We start from the raw sequence: 23,916 nt of genomic DNA, 5'->3' as shown, positions 1-23,916 counted from the left end.
GCAGTTGTGTAAGGTGGGGACCCTGCCTTGTTTTCTGGCAAATTACAAAGTGAGCAGATGCAATTACAGAGTCTTACCCAAATGTGCATTTTACACACTAATTATCAGATTCCACATTTTAAATTTGCTTTTTGAAAAAAGCAATGGCAGAAACAAATGCATATTAATTAGTTCTCCACCTTCTGACCACCAGAAGCTTAAGCAGCATGTGCTCTGCAGTTCTCAACCTTTTAAAACAACCACCCCAGGTGGGAGAGAGAAGGGAAGCAGCAAAAAGCAGGCTGTGTCTGTCTCACACAGTTTATTTAACAATAGGTAATAAGAAATCAATTTTAACAGTCTATACAGTGATCGAAAGTTCGTATTTATAAGTAATCAACTTTAATTGCATGATTTACAACATGAGGGTTTTTGCTTTCTATTTTCAAGTTTTACAGAAAGTGGAAGAGGGTGGTGGGGGAAGGGGGGGAGAGAGAGAGAGAGAGAGAGAGAAAGCAAGTGTAAAGAAGAAACCCCAGGGACTTTTCTCAGGTTAAAATCATCCACTTGGAATTGTTTCTTACCCTCTTTTTATTTTTTTTCCTTTGTTAGATGTAAAAATAACAAAAAAAATTCTTTCAAGAAAACAGAAACCACAATATATATACTACATCCATTTGGCAGCTGCCCCTGTGTATTTGCAAAAATGTCTTCTCTACATGTACAAATTATTTTAATACTTGAAGTTTTAAGCTCAGACTCTTGTATAGAAAATTCTTGGAGGACAAAAGTAGACTTCAGGAGGGGACTGGGTTATTTAATATTTTTTTACATTTTTTCAAAGAATTGACATCTCTTCAACCAAAGAGGAAAAAACCTGGTATTTATTTTTAATATATATTTATATATATGTAATGTATTTTTAAAGCAACATTAACCCCTTTTGTCCTCCGGTTTTAGGAAATGTTCTCCTGTGGGTTTTTTGCAGTGATGTGAAGAAAAACCAGAATAGAGAAAATGTTAACCATTTGCCTCAGTAAATAATAACTATCAATATTACATATTTTCATTAATTTAAAAAAAAATAAAACCTATTGGAGGCATGAGAAGGGGGCCATTCGGTCAACAGCCAAAAGACCAACCCTTTCCCCTCTGCCTCCCAACGCACGCATGCGAGGAAAAGCAAGAAAAAGGACTGGTTATGATTCCAGCCATAACAAAAATATATTCTTTGTATTCTATTGTCCCTCAGGTTCATTTTGTTGGTTTCTTGTTTTTAAAACCGTTAACTACTGTTGCCAGAGTTCAGATGTGTTCCAGGGAAAAATGTTGTTTTAGCTAAGAAAGATTCAAAAAAATTTGTCTTCAGTACAAAAAGTCTTGAGAAAATAAGTTTTTTTTTTTGCTCCCAAAATGCTACAATGTGTCTAGTGTATGTCTAGTGTACTCTGTGAAAGATTTGAATTCAAGTCTGAGTTATCGGAGCTGAGCCCCAGTTCCGTGGCGCTTGTACCATGGAGGCCTGCCATGCCTGGATTGCCAGCAAGCTGAGAAAGCATTGCACTCTGGTCCGGGCTGGCGAAGTGCCCCTGATCCATGGGGTTAGCCTGGGCAGCTACCAGTCCTGGATGTGGGGAGCTGGTCTGAGGCGAGACATGGTGTGGAGAAGGTTGAGGCTGCATCCGAGGGGAAGGGCTGGAATGGGGGGGCTGGGACTGGGGTCGCGGTGAGGGTACAGGCTGCGGAGAACGCACTTGATTAGTGAGCGATGAAGGGATTTGCTGGCCCTGTAAGTGTGGGGACTGGGCTTGACTGGGGAGCATGTGCTGTTGGGGGCTCATAGGGTTGGGCTGAGCTGGGGACCCCATTTGCTGCTGAAGTAGCCTCTGCTGGAAAGCCTGCTGCAAACTGGTTCCTGTCTCCGCACTCATTGCCTGTGGAAGCTGGCTCATTTGTCCCATAGTTCCTTGCTGCATCTGTTGCATATGATGCTGCATCCTTTGCTGTTGCTGCTGCTGCTGCTGCGGGTAACTGACACCCTGGGGCTGCTGAAACTGACTATGGTTGGCCATTCCAGGCCCCAACCCCGGTCCTGCTCCTTGCTGCTGTTGCTGCTGCTGATGGCGCTGCTGCTCAATCATCTGCTGCCGTCTCATTAAGAGATCCCGGAATTGTGGAGACATCCCAGAGTGATTCATGTTCATCGGCTGTGCCTGAGGGTTCATCCCACCCATGGCCTGCTGAGGCTGTTGCTGCTGCGCCTGCTGGGGCATGCTAGGCCTTTGGACCCCTGCTTGCATGGGGTTCATATTTTGAATGGCTGGGTTTGGGTGTACCCCTCCTTGCTGTCCTTGCATGGCTGGCTGTGCCTGAAGCCCTGGCTGCCCCTGTGGCATTCCAGGCTGTCCTGGCATACCTTGCGGATTCTGAGACACTGCGTACTTGGCGGCCCTCTGCTTAATGAAAGCAGCCAGCAGCTGAGGGTTGGAGTGGAGGATGTTAAGCACCTGCTGCTGCTGCATGGGAGAGCTGGGAGACCTGAGAGTCCGCAGTAAGTTTTGTAAGGCTGCCTGGGGCAGAGATCCTTGTTTTGGCTGAGCCGCCCCAGGAACCTGACCCATTCCTGGCTGAGGTGCCATGTTCATAGGCTGCCCTGGCTGGGCTACTGACATCATGGTTGGTCTCTGCATTCCTGGCTGGAGCTGCTGAGGTTGGGGTATCCCACTCTGGGCCCATGGGGGCTGCTGCTGGATTCCTGCTGGCCCCATCCCTTGATCTATGTGACCACCGGGCCCTCTGGCCATCTGGGTAGGGTTCATCCCCATTGGTGCCATCTGGTTCAGCTGGGGCATCTGGTGCTGAATTGGCCTTTGGAAAATCTGAACTTGCGCCATCTGACGCTGAGTCTCTGCTGCCCGCTGGATCTGCATAGCCATTTCTACTGCAGCTGGAGGAGGACCCTGGACTGGTGGCTGAGTAGTCTGAGGTGGAGTTGGAGGTGTTACCTGGCCACCTGCTTTGCCCTGGGACACTGCACTAGGGGGCTGAGTTCTTGGCATCGTATAGGGCGGCATGGTATTGGGAGGTGCAGGCTGGGGTTGCGAGGCAGGCTGTGGTGGTGGCTGGGGTTGTGGGGTCTGTGGTGTTGGGGGCTGCTGGCCTGTCGGAGTTGTTGGTGTGGCTGGGGTCGGTGAAGGCAATCCTTGCTGCTGACCTACCACACCCGTTCTCTGCATGCTCGCCATCCTCCTTCGAAGCATCTGGGCCTGCTGCAGACGGTGCTGAAGTTGCTGCTGGCGAAGCTTGTGTTTAATGTTGAGACAAAATGGCACCGGGCACTTGTTCTCCTGGCAGTGCTTTGCATGGTAGCAGCAGAGAGCAATGAGTTGTTTGCAAATTGGGCACCCTCCGTTGGTCTTGCGCTTGCAGCCTTTGGTGTGTTGGACAACCCGCTTCATCTTCTGACAGGACGGCAGTGAACAGTTGGCATTACGACACTGGCAGGCATGGACCAGGGACTGGATACAGCGCTGGATGCTCAGGCGGCGGGAGTCTCCAGGACTCTGGGTGGTTGCAGTCTGCTGACTGTTGCTCTCGTCGTCTAGACCAAGGCCCAGTTTCTCCATCTTGTGGTCGTGGTTTTTAGTGTTGTAACAGGTGATGCACAGGTCATAATCCTGAAAACAGACAAAACACTTTGAAAATGAAACAGATGTCTACTTACCATGGCATAATAAACATACAAATGAGGTAAGGTCACTAACAAGGGATCCCAACTGTCACAGCTGGACTGTGGTGATGGTGGTGGGGATTTGGCCTTGTTGTTTATAAAGCAGAAAGGATCAACATTAATTGTCTAACTCAAGCAATAGGACTTCCTGGATCAATGTGTATTTATCAAAACCACTGCTTTTAAAAAATACCCAGTCTTGATTTAAGAAGATCCAGGGATGGAGAATCCATTACAACCCTAGCTAAATTGTTCCAATGATTATTACTGTCACTTAAATTTGCCTCTTATTTATAGTGTAGCTTTGTCTGGTTTCAACTACCAGACACTGGATCTCATTATACTTTTGTCTGCTAGACTCAAGGGCCCTCATGCCATTACTGCTCTCTATGTAAGTAGCTCTACTGACCATCACCCATCTCTTTGCTAAGCTAAACAGACTGAGCTGCTTATTAGCAAGTTTTCCAATCTTTTAGTCATTCTTGCAGCTCTTTTCTGAACCCCCTCCAATTTATCACAACCCTTCTTGAACTGTGGAAAGCAGAACCGAATAAAATATTCCATCAGCCTTACCATGGATCGTGCATTTATTGAGGTAGGCTCCTGTCCACAAAAGCTTATGCCCAAAAGACTATTTTATTAAAGTGCTACAGGACTCCTTGTTACTTTTGTTGAAAAGGACTACTCCCTGCAACTCGCTCTTTTGACTACAGGTTGCACAGAGAACTGGTATTCAGGTGATTATCCACCACCACAAGTATTTTTCAGAGTCACTGCTTCCCAAGATACGGTCCCCCCCCATGACTAGTCACCTGTGCTGGCCATTATTTACCACTCTCCCAGTCTTTGGGTCATCTGAGAAGTTTCACTAATGATTTTATATTTTTCTTCCAGGTCAGTTATAATGCCCTCTGTGCCCAGGTACCATCAGAAGTCCAGACAACTACCATTGAAAAGTGTGTGGGCAAAACAGTATCTGACATTTATAAAGACCAATAACACGGACTCAGAAAACCTGTCTGCCTTGAGCCAGCAAAAATGTCACCTGAGCAGGAGGGACTGGAGGGGAGATGGGCCTCAGGTCAGAGGTGCAACTGATTTACTTGCTCTTCTGCAAAGAGGAGTAGGGTACAAGAGTGCCACTTTGAAAGGGAAGAGGGCTGAGCAGACTGCAGAGGGACCAACATAGAGACTACACAGGAGTAGACAGGCTTTGAAATTTTGAAGGCAGAAGACCAGCCAAATGGCTGGGGGCAAAAGTATTCCCAGAATTAATGAAGAAAGCTGTTGCTATGAATGTAGCTTTAGAAGCGACTTCATGTAAAAAGTCTCCTTAACCTTGGTGCCCAGAGCTAATGTGTGTGGGGGAAAGCTGTATCAGTCATACCTCACAGACAGTGCAGTGCCACCTGGTCTCTACATGATGCTTGCACTCATTGCAGGTGTAAACAAAACGGTCCTGGCTCTGGGTGTGCAACTCCACCAGCATGCACATAGTTGACCATTGAGCTCTTCGTAGTGAGGAGAACTCCAGATGCTTGTCTCTAGCAAGGGTGAGGAAGGCATCACGACCATCCATCAAATCACATGGAATGAGTGGGTCAGGCTCAACAATGGGGGGCAGAGAGTTTGCTGCAGGGCCAGCAATGAGACGAATCACAAAGAAAACCTGAAAAGTAAATCAGAAGTTAAAATCAGCCACCAGCAAAGAGGGCACATGCTGTTCCAGGACTACTGATGCTAGCATGCCATGATGGGTGTGGTGGCATCACATCAAGCTATTTGAATGAAGGAACTTCCACTTCTGTTCATGTAACAATGCAAAATTCACCAAGTGCACAATGCCCCCTCCTCCCACCTTTCCTCTGATACAAATACTGATCACTGAACTAAGCAGCCCAATGGTCCAGTCTGACACAGCAGAGACTTTTACTTATAAAGGTTCTTAACACAGCTAACTGATCAGTATTTATTCCCATGGGCCTGATGGGAAAGAGTCTAGATGGTGACTCCATGTACAAATGTGTACTTTTGCTAAACTCTATATTCAAATATCGTGTACTTGGCTTTTCAAACCAAGTAGATACTTCTCAAGCCATCAGCTTTTACCTCTTTGTGCTTCTCCATAGTGGCATACAGCTTCTGGGAAAGATCATTGGAGACATTAGGCATGCCAGGCTTCTTCTTATTTCCACGACTCAAGCTGCTCTTGTTTTTACTTGTCTTCTTATTATTCTTCTTCTTGGCATTTTTGCTGTCTCCTTTACTCACCTGCCGGAGAAGCCAATATCTCTGAATTTATAGAATAATAAGAGGCGTTTAGATGCCTCTGAGAGTTATTTTAAAAAAACAGTAAAATCAGTAGCTCTAAATGCAAACACTTTATTAGACAAGCACCTCCCATCACTGGAGAAATATAAGAAAAGCTTCCAAAATAATTTACTATAAAGTCGGCAAACGTTACCAACTGCCTTGGAAGTCTGAATTAATTTGATCAGAGTCACTTGAGAGATGCAAGACTGGCAACATAACCACCATCTAAGAATTATCTGAAGAATGTAAGCACCCATAAGAGAGATTTGCTTAGACTGGAAGGGGTTAAACAGAGAAAAAAAGATAAAAATCGATCAAAGACCAGTAATTAATAAAAGGTTCTCTAATGGTAAACTCCATTAAACCATGGAGTCAACTGCATGGGATGCAGCTGTCAACCTGGATACATCTGAAGTTGGGGAATCACTGAACACATAAGGAATAATGCTGTACTGTCCAGAGATCTGGGAAGGAGTAGACAGTTCAAATGACTTTACAGGTCTACCTCATTTCTGTTATCTTCACACTAACACAGCCTCCCAACCACTCATTTCAACTTTAGTCATCTCTTTAGATCAGGGGGTTCTAAAGTTTCATTGCACCATGATTCCCTTCTGATAATAAAAATTACCATTTAAGAACATAATGGCTCTGGGTAGGTCAGATCAACATCCCTCTAGCCCAGGATGCTGTCTGACAGTAGCCAACGTCAGGTGCCCCAGAGGGAATGACTAAAAGGGGTAATTATCAAGTGATCCATCCCCTATTAACCTCGGCGGTGGGGAGTATTTGTGGGGGAAGGGGGGAAGGACAAGTCCAAATGTCCCACGCAGGCTTGGGAAGGAGATGCAGGAAGAGGGATCAGCAAAGCTGAAGTCCAAGGGCTTCATCCCAGGCAGTGGCATGCAATAATTAAGTCTCAGCACTCAGGGCTGATAACTTCAGGTTTGGCGTGAGGCTTGAGCTTAGACTTTGGTTCCATCCACAGCAAGTCTAAGCTAGCCCTGGCGATCACATTCAAACGGGTTCCCAGCCATAGTTTGAGAACCACTTCTCTAGACTGCCTCCAAGAGGGATGTATACGAGTTGTGCCTTTATATCCAAGAAATGGGTTTCATTCTCACTTTGATCTTTATTAACATGTGTATGTGAGGATAATGGTAGCTGGAGCTGGGGTGACAATTTCAGCTGAAACAGAGGAAAGTTTCATTTTTATTCTAGTGAGATCACTACTCTCTAATGAACATAGTCATGCCTTCTGGTCCCTTTTATAGATGCCTTTTACGTATTTTGTGCAAGAAATAAGGTACATGGGAACACAGACCTTAAAGTTTATTTCTCCAGTGTTTTATTTGGATAAGCTTTAAAGTAACTTTCTACCAAGATGAACATATCCAAAAAGAAGCTATTTTACATACATCCCCTTCTTAAAGATTAACACATTGTCTTGTTTGCAAGAAAAACAGTGACATCTGGTTCTAAGATGGTCACACCTATTTTGCACTGAACTTTCCATAAACTGCTGGCATAATGCCATGTCAAGATCCTTTCACATGCACCAGGCTTCGTCAACTTCCTCAGAAATGCATTTGATATTTTTGGTGTTCTCAGATCACTCCCTGTATACAAACACTGAATACTGTTCAGGAAGACTGCCCCCAACTATGCCCCCACCTAATAGCTAAAAGATTAGCTAACTTAAATACAATGAAATCAAGTTGCATGGTTTCAAAATAAGATTCGCACCCACTTTGTTTACGGGCCTTGGAGGAAGGTGCTGCAATGCAGTTTAGGCGTAGCATAAGAATTAAGGGTAAAGCTGAGAAGTCTCACCTACTGGCTCAGCAAGCCACTTGAGAGACTAAGGTTTTAGAATGCCAAGACAGATCATCTCTAGGGAACAAAGTTACAACATCAAAAGTAGTCTATGCCAGGCTTTGGACAGTCTTCCAAGTAAGCGGCACTGTGTCAGCAACATTTCTGTCTGACTGTTGTTCTCTCTCCTATTTCTAGCCTAGAATACTACACAAACCTTCTTACAACTTTTCCCTTTTTATGGTTTTGTTTAATTTTACTTTTATTATCTGATGTCCAAGACTTTTTTATTCTTTCATGTGCTCAAGTGTGGTTGACTACATGAGCACCAGTAAAATCCATCCTGGGAAGATACCAAAAAGTATTGTTAAAACAGCATCTCTCTTCTGAGTCCTAAGCTACTGAAAACTGTCAGGATACGTAAACTTCTTAGTCAAGGTTGTCAGACTTCTGCTTATCAAAGTATCCTGCAGACCTGCATTTTAGTTGCTTTTGAGGCTACAGGTGTGTGGAGAGCGAGTATTGGCCATCACATGAGAACTGAAATCTAAAGAGCAAGGTTTTATTTGGATATTGGGTGGTCAAGGTAAAACCCTGACCACAATCCCCTAATTGCCTATTGGTGCTCTCAACTTTTAGACCAGCTTCATTAAAGCTATTGAAGGAATACCTAACAGAAATTCACATAACTGGCATGTTAAATGAATGGTCATCTATTCAGGAAAGACTGAGTGGGTAAAAAGGGAGGAGGGGCTCTCTCTGTTTCCAAGTCACTCATCACTTTGATAAAAGTGATCCTGAATGCTCAGATAGATATCGTAAAAGATAAAACACAAGAGAGAATCAACTGGTATCATCTATAGACCACCAAATCACACTAGGGAATAGGATGACTGCCTCCTAACATTCTGTCTATATTTTGTAGAGGGGAAAAAACCGATCATGGGGACATCAATGTGAGTGACATATGCTAGGTGGTTTTATGCTGCTAGAACTAAAACATCCTTGGAAAATTTCTAAACATTATAAATGACAAATTTCCCAACGCAAAAGTATTGCAAGACAACATGGGGATCTGTTTATTTATTAACGTAGTCTTAACAGAAAAAGAGGAACAATCACAGAACTAAAAAAATAATTGTAGCTTTGGAATGATCATGACTCGATCCCACTTAGAATACACAAGCAGAATGAAAGCCAGACCAGTAATACATATACTTGGTGATGATTTCACAAATCAGAACACAAGCATGAGCAAACTCAGCTAGGAGAAAAAATTTAATCGTAAAAATGTGAAAGAAAGTTGGGAATCATTTAGGAACTTGCTACTAGATGCCTAGAATGCCATAATGGATTAACAAGACTGTACTGGGTAAAAAAGTTGACCTGAGATGGGAAATGAAGGCAAGTGAAAAATATAAGAAATGGAAGAAAAGGGAAGTTGACAGTAATGAATATACATCAGAAGTTAGGAACTGTAAAAAAAAAAAACTGATAGGGGAAAATTGGGACATAAGGAATGATCTATGGCCAGCAGAGTTAAGAATAATAAGAAGTGGTAAAAATGTTTTAGGAACGAAGAATCTTGACAATGGTATTGAGCCACTGCTAGATGGAAATGGTGGAATTGATAACCATGCAGGGAAAGCAGACCTGTTCAATAAATATTTGTTCTGTATTTGAGGAAAACACAAATATGGAGCTAACACTTGCCATTCCACTAGTACCTCTGGAAGATGTTAAACAGGAGCTACTGAAGCTCAATAGTTCCAGATAACTTGCATTCAACAGTTTTAAAGAACTGCCTGAAGAGCTTGATGAACCACTAATGATTCTCTTTTATAAAGTCTGGAGCACTGAAGAAGTTCTAGATGGCAAAGAAAGCTAATAATGGACCAATTTTTAAGAAGGCTAAATACGATGATCCAGATAATCATAGACCTATGGGGCTGACACCAATCCCGGGTAAGATAACAGAGCAGCTGATACTGGACTCGAAGTATTGACTGAGGACAATGTAATAAAACGTAATTCAACATTGGTTTATGGAAAACAGATCCTGTCAAACTTGGTATTTTTATACAATTACAAGTTCAATTAATCAAAGTAATAGTGTTGACATGATAAATTTTAACTTTGCAAGTCATCTGACTTTGTAACATGAAATTTTGATTGAAAAACTACAATATATTAACATGGCACACATTAAATGGATTAAAAAGGTTAACGATTGGTCTCCAAATAAAACTAAACAGGGAATCATCATTCAACAGGTGCACTTCCAGGAGGTTGTGCAAGGACTGTTTTTGGCCCTATACTATTTAACATTTTTATCAATGACCTAGAAGAAAAAAAATGAGATTACTGATAAAATTTGCAGATGACAAACTGGAAACAAGTCACTGATTCAGAGCAATCTGGATCACTTGGCAAACTGGGCACAAGCCAACAATACACATTTTAATAAGGCTAAATGTGAACATCTAAGAACAAAGAATGTAAGTAATATATAAAGGATTGGGGATTCTATCCTACGAAGCAATGACTGAAAAAGATTTGAGGGCTGTGGTGGATAATGAACACGAGCTCCCAGTGCAACACTGTGGCCAAAGGAACAACTGCAACTCTGGTATGCATAATCAGGGCTATTTTGAGTAGAGTAGAGAGGTTATTTTACCTCTGTATTTGGCACTGGGTACGACTGCTGTTGAAATACTCTGTCCAGTTCTGGTGTCCACAATTCAAGAAGAATCTTGATAAATTGGAGAGGGTTCAGAGAAGAGCCACGAGAATGATTAAAGGATTAGAAAACATGCTTTATATAGTGACTCAAGAAAAGCTCAATTCATTTAGCTTAACAAAGAAAAGGTTAAGGGGTAACTTGATCACATTCTCTAATTATTTAATTGGGGAACAAATATTTAATAATGGGCTTTTCACTGAAAAGAAGGTATAACATGATCCAATGTTGGAGTCTGAAGCTGAAGGAAGACAAATTCAGACTCGAAACAAGGTGTACATTTAAGAGTAATTAACTAATGGAATAATTTGTCAAGGATTGTGGTCGATTCTCCATCACTGAAATTTTTTAAAACAAGATGGAACAGTCTTATAAAAGATCTGCTCAAGGAATTATTTTGTGGCCTGGGTTAGAAAGGAAGTCAGACTGCGTTATCAGTCATTCCTTCTGGCCTAGCAATGTATGAAATACACCAGTCAGGGATTCACTCTTGTGCTCCTTCTACACTACTCAACTAAGACAAACCAAAAAACCACCTGAGCCTGAAGATGAGCTGGCTGATGATTTCCATGGCTCCCAGACAATGATTTTCTGGGCTCCAATTAAGTAGAATGATAACAAGAATTCAATGTACAAGCAGAAAAACAGGAGAGGAAAATGAGTACTATCTGGGAAATTGGGAGAGTTGAATCTCAAAATAAATATACATTTCAGATAAACCCAATGAGTTTTTGTGATATCTCAAAGGAAGCTCTAAGCCTTAAAAATGTTTAATTCTGCACGAAGGGCATAGGGAAACTGAGCAAAGATATGAAAAGAAAGTATCACGAAAAATTGGGTAAAAGGAGTCTCCTTACATCTGTGCTCTCATTACTAGTATTCTCTTCTCTCTTCCGCTCTTCCTCCTCTTGTTCTAGTTCCTTAATGCTCTCCTCAAGCACGTTGGGCCAGAAGTCCCCTTCAAAGTAAGGCAGCTCTTTTGCACTTGTTAGACGATCTTCTGTTGCCTGCTTAAAAATATCCTACAAAAACAGACAAACTTGGTTACAGCTACGATAACTAAGCAAATGAAGCAGGGCACATACTCTTTAGAAACAACAAAAAGCTCTGAGAAGAGAGCATCCCAAAAAGCTGAAGACATTTAGTGGTCCTTTGATTATGCATAGCGTGGAATAAAGATTCAAGCATTCAGTCCCCATGGGGGGAGGGGGGAGGAAAAAACAAACAAACACAGCTCAGTAGACTGCCAGCCACTCACTGCAAGCCCCAGATTTATTAGCTAGAAAGGCATATCACATCACTTCCTACAGCCCTTGATCTGAAGGTAACATAAACCTGTAGACTTTAGATCCTTCCAATTGTGCCAGCAGCCCAACCCACTGTTAGTGATTAAAAAAAGACCTAAGTGATATCTCCAAAATTAACTCAATTGTGCCAGCCCGAGTATTAGGTGTCCTTACCAAAGGCCTGTAGATTTTTCTATTTCTTTGCAAGGAGAGGAAGGTATGACATTACCTCACACCTCTTTTACTAAAATGGTTTCAAAAACTGTGTGGTTTAGATAGAATGTACATATTTTAACTCCAGACTGCTAAGCACTCGATCCACTCTAGAACACAAAATTTCTCTGAACAGTCCCACATTGCAGGACAAGCAGCAGTAAGAGAACCAAAACAGATGGCTCATGAAATCTTGCTACATCTAATTTACATTTAACCAACCTTGTAGTCATGGACAATGCGCTCAGACACAGATTTGTCCAGCATCTTCTTATACCATTCCTGCAGTCGCTTGGGCTTGGGTATCTTCTGGTCAGGAGGATGGCAATGGAAAATATAGTCATCTCCTTCACTAGGTGGGCAGGCCCAGATATGACCAGTTGTGTACCTACCGTTGTAAAAATATCAATACATCAGGATGCTGATGTTTATCATTAGTGTCTTCCATTCCCTTCATCCACAAGATGGAGTCAGTACAAAGTCTATTAGTACTCCAAAAGAGCAAGCACTGCAATCCTCTACAGCTATCACTATACATAAGTAATGGATACCATTAATACAAATACTATGCTGTATTCTGGTTGGTGCATGCATACAATATAGGCATGCATTCTTTTAGTAATTAAGGCACAGCCCTGGCTCAGAGCAGCAACAGAACAATACTGTAAGTAAAGCATTTTTTCCAGTCTTTGGGTAAAATCATTAAAACCTGATAGATGCTTGCAACTTATCTACCAACTACATTACAATTAGATGACAGAAGTGTGAATTCTCAGAGCAAAGACAACATTTCAGTACCAGAAGTCATGATTTCCCTTCACCAACAAGGTGGATAAGCAGTTTACTAGAAGATGAGGTTCCAAAAACTACCCTGTCTTCTGAAACTTACTTTACTCCCTCCAACCCATTGTCTCCTTTCCCTTTGACTTCAAAGCCAATTCAGAGAAGTGAATTCCTCTATACCTGGGTGTTCAAGCATATTTCCTTTGTAATTCATAGGGCACCTGTCCACAAAGAGTAGTGACTGTGTAATGCTATAGGACCCGAATGCCAAATTTGCCCTCAGTTCCTTTCCACCTATTGGAAATTTGAATTCCCGAAAGTGGGGAAAGGAGACTAGACAACATACGCAAATTTCTTGATATAATTACTCTTCCTTGTTTCACTGAGAACAGTCTCCGCAGATCCCTAATCCCACTCTAGAGCCCTGTCTACACTACCATTAAGTTAATGCAAGTTATGCTGCTCAAGGGTGTGAAAAAGCCACCCCCCACTGACAAAGTACAACAATTTAAGGCAATGTCTACACTGCTCTATGTCAGCAGGAGACACTCTTCTGTCATCATAACTTCCATCTTTCATTCAGATCGGTTATGTTAATGGGAGAGCATGCATCAATTGCAGCGGTGTCCGTTTAGCACGGTAGAGAAAACAAGCCTTAGGAAGCTTAGCTAAACAGCAGTCCTCCCTTTCATGCCAGGAAAGTAGTAGTTATCTGAGCACTATAATCCCAAAACTAGTGCACCTGGCTTGTCCCACAGGTACAGAAAGCAATACTAAGTGGAGGTGTGAACTGAACTCCACATGGCAGTTTTACAGATACTGGGATAAGGAAATTCTGTGATGGGAACAGAGCAGAACGCATGAGTCGTGCTTCCAAGCTCTTTTACACTAAGAAAACTGCTCCAGGAGTCTCTGCTGAGAAACAATAATCTCACTTCACTGTCAAAATCCACTTCCTCCCCATCAGTCTATTCCCCATAGTTTCACTGCCCCTTCAATTGTGCATCTGGTTGAAATTAGATGGCATGGTCTTCAGGGCAGGGTCCATATCACTTTATCTGCACTGTGAGGTGCCTAGTACACAAATGGATGCTGTAAAATAGGAAGGAGGATTAAAGGCTTACCCTAATTTCTTGACATATTCTAGGTATCCAATTAAAATTTCATGATAGACAGCAGTCCTCAAGCATTTAGGGCGGAAGAAATGAACACTGTCGAGGTAAGATATGTATACTCGCCTAGACAAAGATAGGAAAAAAAAACACATGACATTACAGAACAGAAGGCCACAAGTATTTCACAGCATCTGTACACACTCATCCATGCTATTTTTGGTCCCTGAAGCACAAGCTGCAGTCTTCAAAGGCAGCCAGACCCATGTACCTCCAGCCTGCAAAATCTGATCTTCCCTCTCTAGAATAACCTGCTCACTATTCCTCATTGACTTCCCATTTCTTTACAAAATGAGGTCAAAATTTTTCTCTTTCCTGCTACTGGCCAGATGCCCACTCTGTCTTCCACCTGTCTTCAACCTCATATTACTGTAACATAACTTTTGTTTTGGGATATACCAGTCTGAACAACAAAATTTAATTATGCTGCATTATAAAGCTTTCAGTTTGGGACTTCAGAAGGTTCACTCCACCAAGACTTCTGAGTAAAATAAAATACAACCTCCCTTGTTCCTCACCTCTGATTGGGCGGAGGGCAATCTGAGCCATACTCCTGTACGTGCATGCCAAAGAAGCACAAGTCTACACCATCGATTTCCTCAAAAGCAAACAGGGCTTTTGTTCGATAAGGGAAGGATTCTGCCATCTCTCCACTGTCTACAAACCTGCAGAGATCATAAGAAAAACAGGAGAGTAACACTTTCATTCCATCAGGACAGAGATGCGTATACAGATAGACACTAAGACAGAATTTGCAATGCATGGTCATAGCCACTCGTCACAGGCAATGGGAAAGCAAATACTGACAACTACATCCCAGAGGAGGAAAAGTATCCCAGGTTAACCTGAAAGAGTTTGTTCACTTTTTATCTCAATCCTTCTAGAGTGAGGGGATGTTAGTGTTTTGAATAAGACAACAAAACTAGAAAGTAATAGGTACAAATAATCAAAGCTACAATGCAATGGAACTAAGTTTATTTTAAACAATTGTTTTGTTTTAATCTTCAGAACTTTAATATACCTCATGCAATTTAGTAGAAGTGGCTATGACATCACTGACAGCCAATTAGGAAAGCTATCAGTGTTCTGAATGCTAGACACACACTTTGCAGTTGCCAGATAGCAGCAAATATAGAAAACTCAAACACCTATCTCTTAGGATGATGCTGGGAGCAGGCAGCATTAGGAAGTGAGGGAGTATACCTTGCTTTCATTCCAGGTTTAACTTCTACAGTTTTGTCAGAGGCATGAACCACCCTAACTGTGACCTCTCCTGACTCAGGGTGATTCTGTCTTCTCAGAAAGTCGTTCACTCTGTTCTCCAAGAAGGTGCCCAGCCTCGTAGATGGCAGTCCTAGACAAACAATAAAACTCTTCAGATATGCATCACTGGAAATTCAAACTCTTTCTCCATTCTTGCACTAGATTATAAGCAAAGGCACTGGCAGGATGGGCCCACGACTAGAGTAAGTAGGAGGTGCTGCACACAGAGGTTTCAGGCTGCCTGTGCTGTTAGGTTCTAGCCAATACAGTCAATACCTTCATTGCCTTGAAGAGAAATTCAACCAATTTTTTGGAAAACAAAACCCTAGTTAATTTCATTCATATCCACAAGAACTATTCTATTCCACAAGGATTACAGCCATCTCTCCTATCAAAAACACCTAAACAAAGGAAGAGCAAGTATACAGGTTTTTGATGGACATCCAGTTTGTTATTCTAAGTCAGAACCTTAGCACAAAGCTCCAATCTTATTTGGAGCTTATAGCTATGCAGGTAATATTAACAGTTTCTTGTCTGCACCCTCCAATTTTCAGATTTAGCACATCCCTGTGAATCCCATCATACAATAGTACCACAAATAAAATTTGCATGCAAGTAATTGGAAACACCAGCTAACTGAACAAAATGGGAAGGACCTCTCCTCACTCATCACAGTGAATCTAGGATGCTTGAATTATGGTAAAAGTACCCATGTGGTCTAACTTGAAGCATTAGTCTCAGCATAATTTAGTTTCCATTTCACAAGAATGTAGTTGAAGAGAAAAGCTCTGGGACAGCAAAGATGTGGACCCAACTATTTTTTCAACATTTCAAGACAATTCAGCTCTCTAAGTCTCCTTTTTGCTCTGTCAGAAAAGCTCACTACATCAGATAAAAATTTCAATCCTGTGTAAAAACTAATACCTCATTGGTGTTATGTTTGAGTTGTTTTTATAAATATGAGCCAAATGACATGCAATTTACTCAAACCTGTAGCTGTAATTTAAAGCTGAGTGAAAAATGTCAAACAAAAGCTTTCAAAATCATCCCTCTGTCTACAAGACAGAGGATTAGAACAGAAGCTTCCCACATATTACCTTCACCTTGATATTAATCCTGACCAAAGAGAAGTCACCGCTAGCAGTGAGAAAGTGGTCAACCCAAATAGCCTGCTCTGTCAAGACTGAAATGCTAACTGTGGAGAGGATTTGAATGTATTGTCATCACATTTATTATTTAATTTAAACCAAGATGGCAATCATACAAGAGCCATTCCCCAACTCCAGTAATATTAGAGACTCAGATAAAATGCTCGGTATCCCACATTTATAGTCCCTAAACTAGCACGTTACTAAGCTGGACATGTGCATTATGAATAAATACTAGGGATGTGATCTGTCTGGACTTTTCCCATCTCTATCCCCCCCAAAAAAACATGGAACCCCAGAATTTAAGTTTAAAATGCTTAAAAAATACAAGAGGGCAGGAAAATTTACTCTCCCCCAATACACTCTTAAGAACTTAGCCAGTACTCATGAAACGGTCTCTAAACATATCAGGAGGACTTACTTTTAGCAGAGAATTTGTTCTCTTTTCTTGTTCGTCCTGTTTTCTTTAAGCACCCATCACACACAAAGCTACAATGGAAACAAGGAAAAGGAATGAATAACCCTGTACCTAATACTGCTAGGCAGGCCCACCACCATCGGGTGGGTGGGGGAGCATGAGAAGACACTTGCCCTGGAGCCAGGAGCTCCCATCCACCACTGCTGTACTGTGGCAGTGACCAGAGCTCTGAGCCCCTATGAATTGCCACCAGAGCACCTCTCTGCACAGATCTGAGGGTTGCAGGGGCACTAAGGGCTGGGACTTGCCCTGGGGCCCACAGTGGCTGTTGCCCTGCTGTTGCTAAGGTACTCACAGTAAGATTTATAACATAGGTTTGAAACATGAGGACCACATCCACACTGCAGATTTTGGATAAAAATGAGGACAAGAAGTGGTGCGTGGCAGTAACTCTGCCAGCAGAAAGTTACTGTCATCTTACCATTTGGAGCTTTTCAAGACAGAATAAGAGTAAGCTGAATAACAGAGCATGAACACATCTGACCTTTACAATATGGACTTATTCCCCTGAAATCTCAGGTACTAACAGGTACTGATGAAGACAGGATCTTGGTTAGCAGCACTAACGGTCTGATCTGATATAGAAATCTATGATCCTAGTACACAGATTCTGAACAACCCTAGAATTCTTCCCCAAGCAGTTAACAAGCAACCACCTTTACAAGGAGCAGCAAAACAGAAAATCCCAAAATTGTACAATCAGCAACGAAAACTTGAGTTCTTTTTGCAGAAATTTACTTAGAGCGGAATAACTACCGATCATACGTTATCTTAATCAACTATAACTAGGAAACACTAATAGAATTTAAATTCCCATACGTTTCTTGTACTTTTGAGTGGTCTGGTTAGAAAAGATCTATATCAAGCCCACCCACAATAAAAGTGGAGGGTTACATTCTGAAAGGCAAAAATCTAAAATGAACTCTAGCTGGAGTCAGGAATTTACCATCTGCAGCTTGAGTCCATCAGTGATGCCAAAGTGTCATACAGAAACACAAATCCCATAGAGTAACAAAAACAAATCAGTATAAAGAAACAGCAATTTAGTACACTCATCCCTCACTATACAAGCACAAATGGCTCCCAACTTTCTGGTTGTAGGCAAAAACTCATAAGAGAGACACTAAATTCCCATTAAAGTACATGTAAAAGTCTGACTGGTTCCAAGTGCTTGGAGTGGCAGCAGGTGGCGCTACTTTTGAAAGGTAAGTGAACCTGTGGTTGGGAGGGAGTTAAAGGCTGCTGGCAGTTTGGGGCCACGTGCAGGAGGGAGGGTTCAAACCTGCAGGTGGCGGTGGCAACAGCTTGTTCCTCAGGGCTACAGCAGGGGTACAGGGGAGGGAAGGGGTGGGGGGTTGCGCAGGGAGCTGTGGGAATGTTGGGACTGGCAAGGGGGGTGCATGGGGAGTGTTGGGAGCAGGCCAGGCAGGGCTGCAGACTTCCACCCACTGGGACCCTGTGGCTGGCTTCACTCCAGCTGCAGGTCTCCCTGCGCCCCTAGCCAGGGACCCCATGGCTGGCTCATATGGCTAGGGGAAGTTGACTTGCCCCAGACCCCTAAATGGCCTCCTCAAGGCCTGAACTCAAAACCCTGGGTTTAGCAGGCGAATACACAAACCACTGAGCTATCCCTCCCAGCTAGAGGTTTTTATTTTATACCGAGATACACTAGTGATGAGCAATGGTAAGACACAGAACATTTTAAACAGACTTCATCCAATATTTAGGTTTACCTGACATTGTCATGGATATTGTTTAAAATTTTAACAGCTAATGGAATGTCTCCCACTAACAGAGTTATTTTACACAGACGATTTCACATACATAAAATGCAATATATCCAAATGGAGGTACAGACATCAATACCTGCATAGCAACCAAATGTCACCTATTGAAGAAAGGGAGGAAAGATCAAGAAACTCACCCAGATGGCCAGATTATTTCATTATGAAGCACACAGATCTGGTGCATTTTTCTCCCGCACTCTATACATTCAACAAACCTGGATGTCGGGGGCGGGGGGAGGGGAAAAAAAACACCACCACTAATTACAGGGTTACTTAAACTAACCATGTTTCAAAGACAAAACGTATACTAAGACTCATTAGGGAGGGAGAGAGACATGACCCTGTTCCTTCAGAGATTTAAAGGTGGAAAGGTGTCATTTGTACTAGGTATCTGGGATCAGAAGTAGTCTGAATTTTACTCTTTAGACTGCTGAGGCTCTATTACAATGCTGGAAGGGGCAAGGTCACGAGCCAATTTCCACTCTCTCTTTCCTATGACCTTTGCAAATTGAAAAACAACACAGACTGGTCCCAAGTTAGGTTTGTGCCCTTCTTACGTACTGGTAAGGAATTAAGACATTTTAGCAGCTCTAAAGTGGATGGTGGAATTAGGGGCTGAATTAAGGGGCTAAAAGGTGATTTTGAAAAGCATTGGTGAGATGTAGAGGAAGTAGACTGCTACCTGGCCCCTGGCTCTCTAGAACCTGTATATCCATCTGCCTGCTTCCCCATGCAGAATAAGAGAATAGCAGCCAATTCAGTATAATTTAACTTACTCTTTCTGGTACAGCTGCTTGCAAAGTAGGAAGACTACAGAAATCAAAATCATAAAAATACTGCTTCAGAATGACCTGAATTAATTTTGACCTCCCCATGCACTATACCAGGGGTGGCCAAACTGTGGCTTGAGAGCCACATTCAGCTCTTTTGCGATTGGTGTGGCTTATGGAGCCCACCCACGTTCCCCCCCCGTCATTCTCCACCTATCAAACTGGGGGCTCAAGTTCTCTACCTTGCAGCAGAAGGGTGGCATAGGGGCTTCTGCCCAGTGAGAAGAAGGATCTTAGGCTTTAGCCCCACAGATTGCACCTGCTGGGGCTGGGAACTTTGGCAGGAGCCAAGTGTTGAAACCCCAAGCCTCCTCAAGTACACCTTGCAGAGCTGAAGCCCCAGGCCCCCTATGGTGTGCCAGAGCTCTTGAGCTTCTGAAGACGGTCATATTCAGCTCAGAGGGTCAGTAAATTTGGCAACCCCTGCATTATTCCAAAAGAAAGACCTATAAGCAGCATAGCTACCTGCACACAGTTTTCTATCAGACATCGGAATTCAAGAAGAGTGAAACAGCCCATAACCTTAGGATCACATTTATTTAAGTGGATCAGTGATGAGTCTCATGACAGAATACAAAACTTGGTGCTTGTACAGCAGCCCCTACTGGCTAATTAATGGAGCAGCATTAAACTAAGAAAACAAGTGATGGATGATAGTGAAGGCAGCAAATGAGAAGTATGGGAATACAGATTAAAAAAAAGTTGAGCTACCAGAGTATTACTTACAGTTCAGGATCTAGTGTATCATTTTTCCTCTTAGAAAACTGCTCTTTGTTTATTGTACTAAGGAGAAAAAGACAGATGACAAAAGCTTGGTTATGACAAACATTCATAGTATACTAATTTTGCAGAGTTCAAGCAGACTCAGGCAGTCACTGTAAGTGGATTTCTTAAGTGTTCAAGATGCCATGAGAAAAGGAGTAAGAGTTCATAAGGAAATACAAAGTATGTGCTTGCTCTTGACCTGCCTTGTGGCCTAGAGGCTTTTCTACTATAGAATGACTTGCGGAGCCATTTCTTCCTCTCTAAAGTGAGATTACTAGTGCATGCCTCAGGTAGACTTCAATCACCTAAACAGGGTCCAAATCAAAAAGCAATGCAGACTGATCCCAGGGTAAATACAAACCCTAGAATGGTATATACCTCTCAGTTTGGGGCTCATTAGTTTTGTATTTCACATTTTGAAATCTTTTAGTATTCCATTTTGGGTTAGTTTATGAAACATCTTTTCACTATGAAATATAGTTTCCAATGAAAAAGTGGTGTAAGATATTATTTGTGTAGAGAACACCCTATTTTTAACACAACATAAATTAGACTTCTTCCACAATGAAACCAGTTATTATAGTTTCTCCTTGGAGTAACACTTCAAAAAGAAACTTCTGCTTCCCTCTGAAGCCTCGGCCTGGTACCCAGCTTTTCACTTAACCTGGACTATTGCAGTTTCCTAGTTTAAAAAAAAAATCCCTCCATCCTGTAGGAATCTTTTGGTGATGGTGCCCAGGCCATGAGTATCTATGATGTGGTATAAAGTACAGTAACACTGTCCCAAAGAACTAAACAGCTTTGAACTATCAATACCTAAAACTACACTAACTATACAGGAACTAGAACTGTGATTTGGAAGGGTTTAGCAAGTGGAGAAGTATACACTGAAGTTATCACAGGAACAAGGATTCACTCCAGTAGCATAACTGGTTCTTTTCCTATATTTCTGCAGTTTCAGAGTTCAGCCTGGGTTTTGCAGAATGCAACCATCCTTCCTCACAACTATGACATTTATATAAAAGAGCCAAACCTCACTATCATCTCAGAAGTTCCCTGCTATTCCTCAGACACTATCAAAAAGTTCTGGTTTTGTTAATGTTCTCTCCAAACCCTTTTATCAGGGGAAAAGAGAGACACTCCATTACCTTGAGTCCAAAGAGTTGAAAAGCTACACCAAAATTAATATGAAACAAGGAGTGGTGGCATATACCAAAATTTTAACTCTAATTCATGTGAAGGAAGAAACTTTAAAACTCATTATGCAGAACCCACATACTGATAGGAGGGGGAAGTACACCACAAATTAAGAATTATTTTCTTCATTTTGCTGCCGTGAATATATATTTCAACATCATTTACTAGTTACATTTAATAATGAATATGATTTAACATTTGTATTTGCAACCATATTGACAAATTTGAACAAAAATTAAGCAGCACTTGCCACAGAGTGCTGCTTCAATCTGTCAGTCCTGCAAACTGGGTTATTCACTTGCCTAATTCACAAATTACTGATTGGCAACTGGTAATTTATATATTCTAGGGCACTATCAGAAATGTTGACTAGCACACGAAAGTCTCAACACACATTTCTTCCTTTCTAGCCTAAAGTGAATTAATAAGTGCTGGCACAGTATCGGAGGGGTAGCCGTGTTAGTCTGGATCTGTAGCAGCAACGAAGGGTCCTGTGGCACCTTATAGACTAACAGAAAAGTTTAGCGCATGAGTTCAGATGCATCTGAAGAAGTGAGTTAACTCACGAAAGCTCATGCTCTAAACTTTTCTGTCAGTCTATAAGGTGCCACAGGACCCTTCGTAAGTGCTGGCACAGAAATCCTAGCTGTAAATGATCCCTCTGCAGCTATTCTAGATAGTACCATACCCTTACTGTAATCAAGATTTGGCCATTTACTGTTTCTGACAACCTTTGGTTCTAGCTAAAGGCATCATCTCATTCTCTTCTACAATACATACTGGTTTCCAGCTTCCCTGTTTCCCCCATAGAATCTACCTGACACCTTGTGCCAAAGAGAGTCCCTGGTTCAACGCCCACCCTAATCTGCAAACTAACACCTTGGCACTAATCTGCCCATCCTCAAGGCTCTCATCCTCACTGGAATTCTGAGGGCTTGTCTTCGCTTCTGCAAAGATCAACCTGGTTAGGGTCAATCTTCCAGAGCTCTACACTGCACATCTGGTAAAGATGCGTGAAATCGATCTCTGAGGTCAGCAGTCAACATCTCTACTGCTCGCTATCACAAGGAGTAAAGGAGGTCAACGGGAGAAACGTTCCTGTTGACCTTCCTTAGTGAAGACAGTCAAGTGACTTTCCGATATGACAATTCTAGCTACGCAATTGCCCTCACTACAACTGCATATCTGAAATCAACTTATTTTCCTAGTATAAGCCAAGCCTTAGTTGCAAGCCCTGAAGAAGCAAACAATGTCCTAGCAGTTGTCAGAGAATCATTTCCACCACCATTACTACAAAAAAAGCCAATTAAATCCATGTCAAGCACTCCAATGTGTTTGCCTATGAGCAACAGGGCAACATCTCTTACATAACCGAGTTATTCTTGCTTGTACGTTAAGGGGGAGGACAAGAAAAAGAAGGGTGAACAGAACAACCTTCCCTAAAGCAAAATGGAATAGTTTCAGATGAGATCTGAAGAACATTTGCTATGTATGCTACTTTCTAAAAACCACCAGTTTCCACATGAAGGTACTTCCTGGCCTCTTTTTAAACTCTTGCTCCTTACCTCTCGTTATAGCAAAGTAAATATTGTAAGACATGATTACGTCTTGCCAGTTACAATAATATAGTTCAGAATCTGAAAAACATGTGTCCCCCCACTCCCTACCCACACTTACAACAACATCCAGGTTTTTAGGAGTGCGTTACTTGCCCCCATTTAGTATTTGGTCCACTTCTTGAAGTAAGATTAAAACAAAATCCTTCCCCCTCACTGCCTCGGTATTGCTTGGCCTTTGAGAGTACATTTTAAACCACGCGATAAATCATAACTACCATAAAATAAAAATATGAAAAGCACTATAGCCCAAGCAGACATATGGCTACTCACGTTTGAGGCTGTGATGGGTCATCCCCCAGAGAAACGCTCTCCCCCTGGATTTCATTGAAGCACTTCTCACAGAAATGATACCTGTCAGCAAGAAGGCCATATTTGGGTGAACTGTTCCGTCCACACAACACAGCCCAAGCCAAGCAATGGAGCCACCAATCACAGCAGGCCAAGAAGGGGGCGGGAGCAGAGAGCAGGTCATCAACGGCGACAGAGATATTCAATGATGCAGATTTATGGGCCCCACAGTTTTGTTTGTTTTTTTTATTTTTGTTTTTGTTGTTTTTTTTTTCAACCAAAGACAAATGAAGACAACAACAAGCATGAAAGAAATAAAAATAACACACACGAACAAACAAAGAAATGAGGGGATTTGTAGGTCAAAAACAAAAACACAAAAAAGCAGGACAAGACAACACAAAGCAGAAAGCCAAGGCAAAGCACAGATTAGCATTAAAGTTCAAATGGCATCACAAGCAGCAAATGATTACAGCAAATAAAACAAAACAGTATTGCATTTTAGTATAC

The 23,916-nt window shown here is 42.1% G+C and overlaps 1 protein-coding gene across 5 annotated transcripts in view; it reads right to left on the bottom strand.

Moving 5' to 3' along the window:
* Positions 1 to 290: 290 nt before the first annotated feature.
* EP300 (EP300 lysine acetyltransferase) overlaps positions 291 to 23,916 on the bottom strand; it is a 136,589-nt gene continuing 112,963 nt past the window's right edge. For 2 of the 5 annotated variants that reach the window (XM_075009764.1, XM_075009771.1), the window contains exons 20-32: positions 23,389 to 23,469; positions 20,264 to 20,320; positions 18,845 to 18,922; positions 16,864 to 16,931; positions 15,235 to 15,385; positions 14,550 to 14,696; positions 13,984 to 14,097; positions 12,299 to 12,464; positions 11,435 to 11,599; positions 10,515 to 10,589; positions 5,819 to 6,001; positions 5,097 to 5,378; positions 291 to 3,656 (exon numbers count right to left, since the gene is read on the bottom strand). In XM_075009764.1, the coding sequence (XP_074865865.1) occupies positions 1,407 to 3,656; positions 5,097 to 5,378; positions 5,819 to 6,001; positions 10,515 to 10,589; positions 11,435 to 11,599; positions 12,299 to 12,464; positions 13,984 to 14,097; positions 14,550 to 14,696; positions 15,235 to 15,385; positions 16,864 to 16,931; positions 18,845 to 18,922; positions 20,264 to 20,320; positions 23,389 to 23,469 (3,817 nt within the window). In that variant the 3' untranslated portion in view covers positions 291 to 1,406. The remainder of the gene's footprint in view (positions 3,657 to 5,096; positions 5,379 to 5,818; positions 6,002 to 10,514; positions 10,590 to 11,434; positions 11,600 to 12,298; positions 12,465 to 13,983; positions 14,098 to 14,549; positions 14,697 to 15,234; positions 15,386 to 16,863; positions 16,932 to 18,844; positions 18,923 to 20,263; positions 20,321 to 23,388; positions 23,470 to 23,916) is intronic. The other 3 variants (XM_075009780.1, XM_075009796.1, XM_075009789.1) reach the window with 3 other exon arrangements.

Source organism: Carettochelys insculpta, chromosome 1 (genome assembly GCF_033958435.1).
Source record: "Carettochelys insculpta isolate YL-2023 chromosome 1, ASM3395843v1, whole genome shotgun sequence".
NCBI classification, from domain to species: Eukaryota; Metazoa; Chordata; order Testudines; family Carettochelyidae; genus Carettochelys; species Carettochelys insculpta.
This window is presented reverse-complemented; position numbering and strand designations above follow the sequence as displayed.